The sequence below is a fragment of the Leuresthes tenuis genome, unplaced genomic scaffold (genome assembly GCF_036924035.1).
Source record: "Leuresthes tenuis unplaced genomic scaffold, fLeuTen1.0.hap1 SCAF_22, whole genome shotgun sequence".
Lineage (NCBI taxonomy): Eukaryota > Metazoa > Chordata > Actinopteri > Atheriniformes > Atherinopsidae > Leuresthes > Leuresthes tenuis.
In genome coordinates this window covers 27400507-27412124 of record NW_027325376.1, presented here as the reverse complement: position 1 = coordinate 27412124, position 11618 = coordinate 27400507, and the positions used below count along the sequence as shown (strand labels likewise).

The window sequence follows — 11618 nt, the reverse complement described above, 5'->3', positions numbered from 1 at the left end:
TATTTTATAGCAAAATCCGAAATCGTGCAGAACTCATGAAAGCAAGCTTATTCTCGGATTCCTGATCCTTCAGTGCTGCTCTTTCTTCTACTGCAAAATACAACGTTGTTCTTTGTTTAAGTCGATGTAGACATTGATAAATATGAAGGACAAAGCAGTTTTAATTTGGTTTGAGTGAAGGAATTCATTTTATAGTAAAATCCCAAATCGTGCAGAACTCATGAAAATAAGCTTATTCTCGGATTCCTAAAACTTTTGATCTGCTCTTTCTTTTACTGCAAATTACAACGGTTTTTTTTTTTCTTAAATCTATCTAGACATTGATAAATATTAAGGTAATAGCCGTTTTAACATAGTTTGAGTGAAGGAATTCATTTTATAGATAAAATCCCAAATCATGCAGAACTCCTCAAAAGGGGCGTATGGCTTAATCACAAGTGTGGTTCTTTCTCATTCAGGGTAATATGAGGAAGTTTATGCTTGAAATATATGTAGAAATGGGTACATATGAAGGACAAAGCAGTTTTAACTTAGTTTGAGTGAAGGAATTTATTTTATAGCAAAATCCGAAATCGTGCAGAACTCATGAAAGCAAGCTTATACTCGTATTCCTGAAACTTTAGATTTGTTCTTTCTTTTACTGCAAAGTACAACGTTGTTTTTTGTGGAAATCTATCTAGACATTGATAAATACCAGCCGAACATCTCTGTTGTCGCTTTTGATAATTTATGGTTGGGCATTCTTACCTTTTCTTACCCGCTTTTTATAAATTATAATCCGACATTCACACCTACTTGCAGTCGAACACCTTCTCTCCCGCTTTTGATGATGTATGGTTGGGCATTCGCACCTTTTTTTACCCATTTTTCAGTAATTATGGATGGACATTCAGACCTTCTTACAGCCGAAAACCTCCGCTGCCGCTTTTGTTGGTTTATAGTCTGGCTTTCGAGCCTTTTCTTCCCCGGTTTTTACAAATTATGGTTGGACATTAAGACCTTGCAGCCGAAAACCTCCGCTCCCTCTTTTGATCATACATTGTCGGGCCTTCGCACCTTGTCTTACCCGCTTTTTACAAACTTTAGTCGGACATTCACACCTTCTTGCAGCTGAACCACCTCCGCTCCCTGTTTTGATCATGTTTGGTCTGGCAATACTTCCTTTTCTTACCCGTTTGTGAGTAATTATGGCTGGACATTCACATCTTCTTGCAACTGAACACCTCTCCCGCTTTTGATGATGAATGGTCCGGCATTCTTACCTTTTCTAACACATTTTTCAGCAATTATGTTCGGAGATTCACACCTACTCACAGCCGACCAACTCCGCTCCCGCATTTGATGGTGTATAGTCGGGTATTCTCACCCTTTCTCATCAGCTTTTTGCAAATTATGATCTGACATTCACACCTTCTTGCAGACGAACAACTCCTTCCCGCTATTGACTGTGTACAGTCGGTATTGTAACCTTTTCTTACCCGCTTTTTACCAACTATGGTTTGACGTTCTTACCTTCTTACAACGGAACACCTCCGCTCCCTCTTTTGATGGTGTATTTTCGGGCATTCGAACCTTTTCTTACCCGCCTTTTATCTATGGTCGGACATTCAGACCATCTTGCAGCTGAACACCTCCGCTCCCACTTTTGATGGTGTATAGTCGGGCTTTCGAGCTTTTCTTCCCCGGTTTTTACAAATTATGGCTGGACATTCAGACCTTGCAGCCGAAAACCTCCACTCCCTCTTTTGATCATACATTGTCAGGCATTCGCACCTTGTTTTACCTGCTTTTTACAAACTTTAGTCAGAAATTCACACCTTGCAGCTGAACCACCTCCACTCCCAGTTTTGATCATGTATGGTCTGGCAATACTACCTTTTCTTACCCGTTTGTGAGTAATTATGGCTGGACATTCACACCTACTTGCAGCCGAACACCACCTCTCCCGCTTTTGATGATGTATGGACCGGCATTCTTACCTTTTCTAACACATTTTTCAGCAATTATGGTCGGAGATTCACACCTACTCACAGCCGACCAACTCCGCTCCTGCATTTGATGGTGTATAGTCGGGTATTCTCACCCTTTCTCATCAGCTTTTTGCAAATTATGATCTGACATTCACACCTACTTTCAGTCGAACAGCTCTGCTCCCACTTTTGATTATGTTTGGTTAGATATTCGAACATTTTCTTAACTGCTTTTTACAAACTTTGGTCGGACGTTCACACCTTCTTGCAGCTGAACACCACCGCTTCCACTTTTGATGGTGTATATTCGGGCATACAAACCTTTTCTTACCCGCTTTTTGCAAAACTTGGTCAGACTTTCACACTTTGTTGCTGAACAACTCCGCTCCCTCTTTTGATTGTGTACAGTCGGGTATTTTCACCTTTTCTTACCCGCTTTTTACAAACTATGGTCCGGCATTCAAACCTTCTTGTAGCCGAACACCTCCACTCCTGCTTTTGATGATGTATAGTTGGGCATTCGCACCTTTTCTTAACTACTTTTTACAAACTTTGGTCGGACATTCACAACTTCTTGTAGCCGAACACATCCACTCCTGCTTTTGATCATGTATGGTTGGGCATTCGCACCTTTTTTTACCCATTTTTCAGGAATTATGGGTGGACATTCAAACCTTCTTGCAGCTGAACCCCTCCTCTCCCACTTATGATCATTTGCGGTTTGATTTTCGAAAATTTTCTTTCATGTTTTCTAGCAATTATTGATGGACATTTAGACCTTCTTGCAGCTGAACACCTCCGCTCCTGCTTTTGATCATACATTGTCAGGCATTCGCACCTTTTCTAACACATTCTTCAGCAATTATGGTCGGACATTCACACCTTCTTGCAGCCGAACACTTCCGCTCCACCTTTTAGTGTTCTATCACACCTTTTTTTTCACCGCATTTTATAGATTATGGTTGGAAATTCTCAACCACTCTCATCCGAAGACCTCTCCTCCCGCTTTTGTTAATATATTTAAACTTTAGTCGGACATTCACACCTTCTTGAAGCTGAACCACCTCCGCTCCCTCTTTTGATCATGTATGGTCTGGCAATGCTACCTTTTCTTACCGGTTTGTGAGTAATTATGGCTGGACATTCACACCTACTTGCAGCCGAACACCACCTCTCTCGCTTTTGATGATGTATGGACCGGCATTCTTACCTTTTCTAACACATTTTTCAGCAATTATGGTCGGAGATTCACACCTACTCACAGCCGAAACACTCCGCTCCCGCATTTGATGGTGTATAGTCGGGCATTCTCACCCTTTCTCATCAGCTTTTTGCAAATTATGATCTGACATTCACACCTACTTTCAGTCGAACAGCTCTGCTCCCACTTTTGATTATGTTTGGTTAGATATTCGAACATTTTCTTAACTGCTTTTTACAAACTTTGGTCGGACGTTCACACCTTCTTGCAGCTGAACACCACCGCTTCCACTTTTGATGGTGTATATTCGGGCATACAAACCTTTTCTTACCCGCTTTTTGCAAAACTTGGTCAGACTTTCACACTTTGTTGCTGAACAACTCCGCTCCCTCTTTTGATTGTGTACAGTCGGGTATTTTCACCTTTTCTTACCCGCTTTTTACCAACTATGGTCCGGCATTCAAACCTTCTTGTAGCCGAACACCTCCACTCCTGCTTTTGATGATGTATAGTTGGGCATTCGCACCTTTTCTTAACTACTTTTTACAAACTTTGGTCGGACATTCACAACTTCTTGTAGCCGAACACATCCACTCCTGCTTTTGATCATGTATGGTTGGGCATTCGCACCTTTTTTTACCCATTTTTCAGGAATTATGGGTGGACATTCAAACCTTCTTGCAGCTGAACCCCTCCTCTCCCACTTATGATCATTTGCGGTTTGATTTTCGAAAATTTTCTTTCATGTTTTCTAGCAATTATTGATGGACATTTAGACCTTCTTGCAGCTGAACACCTCCGCTCCTGCTTTTGATCATACATTGTCAGGCATTCGCACCTTTTCTAACACATTCTTCAGCAATTATGGTCGGACATTCACACCTTCTTGCAGCCGAACACTTCCGCTCCACCTTTTAGTGTTCTATCACACCTTTTTTTTCACCGCATTTTATAGATTATGGTTGGAAATTCTCAACCACTCTCATCCGAAGACCTCTCCTCCCGCTTTTGTTAATATATTTAAACTTTAGTCGGACATTCACACCTTCTTGAAGCTGAACCACCTCCGCTCCCTCTTTTGATCATGTATGGTCTGGCAATGCTACCTTTTCTTACCGGTTTGTGAGTAATTATGGCTGGACATTCACACCTACTTGCAGCCGAACACCACCTCTCTCGCTTTTGATGATGTATGGACCGGCATTCTTACCTTTTCTAACACATTTTTCAGCAATTATGGTCGGAGATTCACACCTACTCACAGCCGAAACACTCCGCTCCCGCATTTGATGGTGTATAGTCGGGCATTCTCACCCTTTCTCATCAGCTTTTTGCAAATTATGATCTGACATTCACACCTACTTGCAGTCGAACAGCTCTGCTCCCGCTTTTGATGTTTGGTTGGATATTCAAACCTTTTCTTAATACACCTTTTCTTAGCCGAACACATCCGCTCTCGTAATTGATTGTGTACAGTCGGGTATTTTAACCTTTTCTTACCCGCTTTTTACCAACTATGGTCGGACATTCAAACCTTCTTGTAGCCGAACACATCCACTCCTGCTTTTGATGATGTGTGGTTGGGCATTCAAACCTACTTGTTTCCCACTTTTCATTAATTATGGGTGGACATTCACACCTTGTCGCATCCAAACACCTCCGCTCCCTGTTTTGATCATGTATGGTTGGACATTCGCACCTTTTCTCACCGGCTTTTTGCAAACTATGGTCGGCTATTCACAGATTCCTCTCCACCATACTTGTATGGTGGGATATTCACACCCACTTGCATCCGAAGACCTCCACCCCCACTTTTGTTAATATTTAGTCGGTCATTCGCACCTTACCCGCTTTTGGCAAACTATGGCCTTCTTGCAGCCAAACACCTCTGATCTCGCTTTTGATGATGTAAGGTTGGGCATTCAGACCTTGCTTCACCTGCTTTTCACCAAATATTGTCGGACATTCACACCTTCTTGCAGCCGAACACTTCCGCTCCACCTTTTAGTGTTCTATCACACCTTTTTTTTCACCGCATTTTATAGATTATGGTTGGAAATTCTCAACCACTCTCATCCGAAGACCTCTCCTCCCGCTTTTGTTAATATATTTGAACTTTAGTCGGACATTCACACCTTCTTGTAGCTGAACCACCTCTGCTCCCTGTTTTGATCATGTATGGTCTGGCAATGCTACCTTTTCTTACCCGTTTGTGAGTAATTATGGCTGGACATTCACACCTTTTTGCAGCCGAACACCACCTCTCCCGCTTTTGATGATGTATGGTCCGGCATTCTTACCTTTTCTAACACATTTTTCAGCAATTATGGTCGGACATTCACACCTTCTTGCAGCCGAACACTTCCGCTCCACCTTTTAGTGTTCTATCACATCTTTTTTTTCACCGCATTTTATAGATTATTGTTGGAAATTCTCATACACTCTCATCCGAAGACCTCTCCTCCTGCTTTTGTTAATATATTTGAACTTTAGTTGGACATTCACACCTTCTTGCAGCTGAACCACCTCCGCTCCCTGTTTTGATCATGTATGGTCTGGCAATGCTACCTTTTCTTACCCGTTTGTGAGTAATTATGGCTGGACATTCACACCTACTTGCAGCCGAACACCACCTCTCTCGCTTTTGATGATGTATGGACCGGCATTCTTACCTTTTCTAACACATTTTTCAGCAATTATGGTCGGACATTCACACCTATTCAGAGCCGAACACCTCCGCTCCCGCATTTGATGGTGTATAGCAGTGGTTCTCAAACTTTTTCGTTCATTCCCCACTTTGGACAAGCGGGACTTTTCAAGCCCCACCTGGCCCCATCGTCCCAACACAATGCCAGTGAAATACGCCAAGCTGAACATTTTCAAGTAACATCATACTGTATCTAAATTCTAACTCAATAACATCAAGACAAGGTTGACAAGACAGGTGAGCAAGTAACCACAGCAAAGCTACAAGCTTAAAATGTTTCAATTTATTAAAGTAACATCAAGTAACATCATGTTGTATCTAAATTCTAACAACATCAAATAACCGCAAGTTCAAAAATAAAGAAAAAAAGTGCCACTTTGCAATCTGTTAAAAAAAAAAAAGAAGTGAAATACATTTGGCAAACAGGTGAACAAGTGAGCATATGATTGTTATCCCTGCATTAGTGGCTGCAGTGAGCCTGTTTTGCATTGCACATCTTTTCAAAGCGGGGTTGCAGGCTTGATACTGCCACTCTCAAGTCATGCTCAATGTTCAGCTGAGATCTGTATTTTGTCTTCAGTGAAGCAACAGCTGAAAAGCCCATCTCACAGAGATATGATGTTGCAAAGGGAAGCAGAATGCACGCAGCTCTCTGCCCGATGAGTGGATACTCCCTCTCCACTCCAAACCAGAATTCACTCAGAGTCTGAGCCTTAAACCTCAGTCTCAGGGTGAAGTCAGATGTCATCTCAATAAACTGGTCCTCCTCAGCAGAGCTAAAATCAGCAGGTGCTGCAGGCAGAATATATATTAAATGAGCTTACTTGTCATTGCATAATAAACACAAATCTGATTGCCAACATTCCATTCCAGTTAGTTGGTAGAAAACATCATAAATAAAATGTCAAAATACCAACCTGCTGCATTGAATGGATCCATAACCCAGGCATACTGAGCACTGTTGATTGGGAAGTATTTTTGAAACAATCCTCTCAGGGAAGAGATGTGCTGCTTAATACATGGGATCACTGTGGTGGCTCCAGAATCAGTGGTTTCAGCAACTTCACTCAGGTTCTCAAAGACATCTATGTTTGGCTGATCGAGGCGCCTGCCCCATACCTCGAGCTTTCGGGAGAATGCTGTGATCTTGTCTGCCAGGTGAGGTAGGTGCTTGTCTTTGCCTTGAAGCTGAAGATTTAATTCATTCAGCTTGCCAAACACATCGCTGAGGTAGGCCAGTTTAAGCAGAAATTGTTCATCACAGAACTTGCTTGCAGCCTCATACATGTGCTCCTCCTCCAAGAACATCCGAATCTCTGCCCTGAGCTCAAAGACGCGCGACAGCACTTTACCCCGGGAGAGCCACCTTGCTTCACTGTGAAACAGCACAGATGTGTGATCGGCTCCCATTTCCTCACAAAGTGCGGAGAACAGTCGTGCTTTCAGGGGTCGGATTTTGATAAAATTCACCACGCTCACAACTTCTGTCAAAACCTCATTTAGTTCAGGGCTGAGCTGTCTTGACGCGAGCGCTTCCCTGTGAATAACACAGTGCGCATCTGGCGCAACCCTCTTTATTAGCGCCTGCAGCCCTTTTCTTGACCCTGCCATGGTCTGTGCGCCATCAGAGAAAAAGCCCACACAGTTTTCCCATTTAAGATGGTGTTCTTTGAGGTAACTGTCCATGATCTTAAACAGCTCATCAGCTGTGGCTCTATTTTTTATGTATTTGCAAAAGAGCAACTCCTCGCACAGTGACTCGCAATTCACAAAGCGCACGTACGAGATGAACAGGCAGTCTTTATTGCTGTCAGTAGCTTCGTCCACTTGTAATGCAAAACGACTTTCTTTTAATTTTTCTATGAGTTGTTCCTCAAGATCACTTGAAATGTCCCCTATACGTCTCGCAATTGTGTCGTTTGACAGTGGGACAGCTTTTAATTTTGCTGCGCTTGTCTCGTCAAGCATAACTGACACCATGTCTAAAGCAGCGGGGAGAATGAGCTGCTCAGCAATTGTGTGTGGTTTTTTGCATTGTGCAATTCTGTATGCAACTCTATATGAAGCCATCTGTGCTTTACCGTTTACTGATGCAGCTTTTATCATGCGATTCTCCTGTTGACGGTATTCTGCGAGTTTTCTTTGAAAGAAATCAATGGGCTTATTGACGTGACTGGGGTGTGTGGTCTCTAGGTGTCTTCTTAATTTGTTGGGTCTCATGCTGTCTGCTGCTAGCGGTTTAAGACACAGAACACACATGGGTCTCTCCTCTGCCCCCACCGCCGTTGCCGTGAATCCAAGAGCAAGATACCCTTCATCATATTTCCTTTTTGGTTGGCTTTTTGGTTGATGAAGCCCGTCTGGTTTGTGTCTCTCTGCTGGCGCTGGTTCAACAACTTTTGTGGTCCGTGTCACAAATTTATCCATGTTGTTATTGCCTCCGCTCGTCTGCTATCCATCGGCGCGAAAGTTTCCCTCCCAAAAACGGCTTCTGTCCAATCCTACGTTAGCAACCGTAACTATGCACAAGAGTCCAGTCAAGCTTTCGGCAAATGTTGAGTTCCTTTCGTTTGAACTTCGCCAACATTTAATCTGGTGAATGTATCTTTCAAAAAGCTTATTGTAAAAAAAAATATAAAGATAGGCATAAAAGGGAAATATTTCCTCCCGTTTGGCGCGCCCCACCTGTCACGTCTCTATTCCCCACCAGTGGGGCGCGCCCCACACTTTGAGAACCGCGGGTGTATAGTAAGGCATTCTCACCTTTTCTCATCAGCTTTTTGCAAATTATGATCTGACATTCACACCTGCTTTTGATAATGTATGGTTTGTCATTCGCACCTTTTTTTACCCATTTTTCAGGAATTATGGGAGGACATTCACACCTTCTTGCAGCCGAACACCTCCTCTCCCGCTTATGATCATGTGCGGTTTGATATTCGAAAATTTTCTTTCATGTTTTCTAGCAATTATTGATGGACATTCAGACCTTCTTAAAGCTGAACACCTCCGCTCCTGCTTTTGATGGTGTATAGTCGGGCTTTCCAGCCTTTTCTTCCCCGGTTTTTACAAATTGTTGTTGGACATTCAGACCTTCTTGCAGCTGAACACCTCCGCTCCCTCTTTTGATGGTGTATGTTCGGGCATTCAAACCTTTTCTTACCCACTTTTTACAAACTATGGTCTGATATTCAAACCTTCTTGTAGCCGAACACATCCACTCCTGCTTTTGATGATGTATGGTTGGGCATTCAAACCTACTTGTTGCCCGCTTTTTACTATGGTCGGCCATTCACAGCTTCCTCTCCACCATACTTGTATGATGGGATGTTCACACCCACTTGCATCCACTTTTGTTGATATTTAGTCGGTCATTCGCACCTTACCCGCTTTTGGCAAACTATGGCCTTCTTGCAGCCAAACACCTCTGATCTCGCTTTTGATGATGTAAGGTTGGGCATTCAGACCTTGCTTCACCTGCTTTTCACCAAATATAGTCGGACATTCACACCTTCTTGCAGCCGAACACTTCCGCTCCACCTTTTAGTGTTCTATGGGGCATTCACACCTTTTTTTTCACCGCATTTTATAGATTACGGTTGGAAATTCTCACCCACTCTCCTCCCGCTTTTTTTAATATACAGTCAGGCATTCGAACCTTTTCTTACCCGCTTTTTACAAATTATGGTCGGACATTCACACCTACTTGCAGCCGAATATTTCCGCTCCACCTTTTAGTGATGTATGGTTGGCATTTGCACCTTTTCTTACCCTCTTTTTATACTGATTGCTGAAGATTAAGTTGTTCTTTCTCAAACTACAAAATTTTTTTTATTGTTGAAACTTGATTTGAAGTGGATAAATAAAGAGGACAAACAGTTTTAAGTCAGGCTGATAGAAGGAATTAATTTTTTAGCAAAATCTGTACTTCGTCATATGTCGAGAGATGCTTATTGCTGAAGAAGTTCTTTCTCATTCTACAAAGTACAACGTTGTTTATCGTTGAAACTTGTTTAGACATGAATAAATATGAAGGACAAAGCAGTCTTAACTTGGCTTAAGTTAAGGAATTCGTTTTATAGGAGAATCCGAATTCGTGCATAACTCGTAAAATAGAGCTTATTTTCGGATTCCTGAAGAATGAGTCTGGTTCTTTCTCATAATACAAAGTTTGTTGTTTATTGTTGAAACTTCATCAGAAGTGAAGAAATAAATGAATGCCTATCAACAAATGTGGGATCTAAACTCTAGTGCTTCCTCTAAAATAATTTCCATCCATCCATCATCTGCCGCTTATCCGGGGGTCGGGTCGCGGGGGCAGCAGCTTGAGTAGAGAAACCCAGACGTCTCTGTCCCCGGCCACTTCCTCCAGCTCTTCCGGGGGGACCCCGAGGCGTTCCCAGGCCAGCCGAGAGACATAGTCTCTCCAGCGTGTCCTGGGTCTTTCCCAGGGTCTCCTCCCAGTGGGACGTGCCCGGAACACCTCCCCAGGGAGGCGCCCAGGGGGCATCCTAACCAGATGCCCGAGCCACCTCATCTGACTCCTCTCAATGCGGAGGAGCAGCGGTTCTACTCCGAGCCCCTCCTGGATGACTGAGCTTCTCACCCTATCTCTAAGGGAGAGCCCAGACACCCTGCGGAGGAAACCCATTTCGGCCGCTTGTATTCGCGATCTTCTTCTTTCGGTCACTACCCACAACTCGTGACCATAGGTGAGGATGGGAACGTAGATTAACCAGTAAGTAGAGAGCTTCGCCTTCTGGCTCAGCTCCCTCTTCACAACGACGGGTCGGTGCAGAGCCCGCAACACTGCAGACGCCGCACCGATCCGCCCGTCAATCTCCCGCTCCATTCGTCCCTCACTCGTGAACAAGACCCCGAGATACTTGAACTCCTCCACTTGGGGAAGGATCTCATTCCCGACCCGGAGAGAGCATTCCACCCTTTTCCGGCTGAGAACCATAGTCTCGGATTTGGAGGTGCTGATTCTCATCCCAGCCGCTTCACACTCGGCTGCGAATCGCTCCAGTGAGAGCTGAAGGTCACGGCCTGACGACGCTAACAGAACCACATCATCTGCAAAAAGCAGAGACCCGATTCTGAGGTCGCCAAATCGGACACCCTCAACGCCCTGGCTGCACCTAGAAATTCTGTCCATAAAAGTTAGGAACAGAATCGGTGACAAAGGGCAGCCCTGACGGAGTCCAACTCTCACCAGAAACGTATCCGACTTACTGCCGGCAATGCGGACCAAACTCTGGCACCGGTCATACAGAGACCGAACGGCCCCTATCAAGGGGTCCGGCACTCCACATTCCCGGAGCACCCCCCACAGGACTCCACGAGGGACACGGTCGAACGCTTTCTCCAAGTCCACAAAACACATGTAGACTGGTTGGGCGAACTCCCATGCACCCTCCAGGATCCTGCCGAGGGTATAGAGCTGGTCCACTGTTCCACGGCCAGGACGAAAGCCACACTGCATCTCCTGAATCCGAGGCTCGATTATCCGACGGATCCTCCTCTCCAATACCCCCGAATAGACCTTACCAGGGAGGCTGAGGTGTGTGATACCCCTATAGTTGGAACACACCCTCCGGTCCCCCTTTTTAAAGAGGGGGACCACCACCCCAATCTGCCAGTTCAGAGGCACTGTCCCCGATGTCCACGCGATGCTGCAGAGGCGTGTCAGCCAAGACAGCCCTACAACATCCAGAGCCTTGAGAAACTCAGGACAGAC

The 11618-nt window shown here is 44.3% G+C and overlaps 1 protein-coding gene across 1 annotated transcript; it reads right to left on the bottom strand.

Moving 5' to 3' along the window:
* Positions 1 to 6338: 6338 nt before the first annotated feature.
* Positions 6339 to 8305, bottom strand: LOC140281732 (zinc finger BED domain-containing protein 5-like). Its single transcript, XM_072376221.1, has 2 exons — positions 6796 to 8305; positions 6339 to 6670 (listed from the first exon to the last, which is right to left on the bottom strand). The coding sequence occupies exons 1-2, from the start codon at positions 8303 to 8305 to the stop codon at positions 6339 to 6341; spliced, it is 1842 nt and encodes a 613-aa protein (XP_072232322.1).
* Positions 8306 to 11618: the final 3313 nt, after the last annotated feature.

Coding starts and splice junctions, on each gene's coding strand:
- LOC140281732 (XM_072376221.1), bottom strand. CDS start 8,305: ATGGATAAATTTGTGACACGGACCACAAAAGTTGTTGAACCAGCGCCA. Junction 6,671..6,795: donor GGATCCATTCAATGCAGCAG/GTTGGTATTTTG, acceptor TTCTGCCTGCAG/CACCTGCTGATTTTAGCTCT.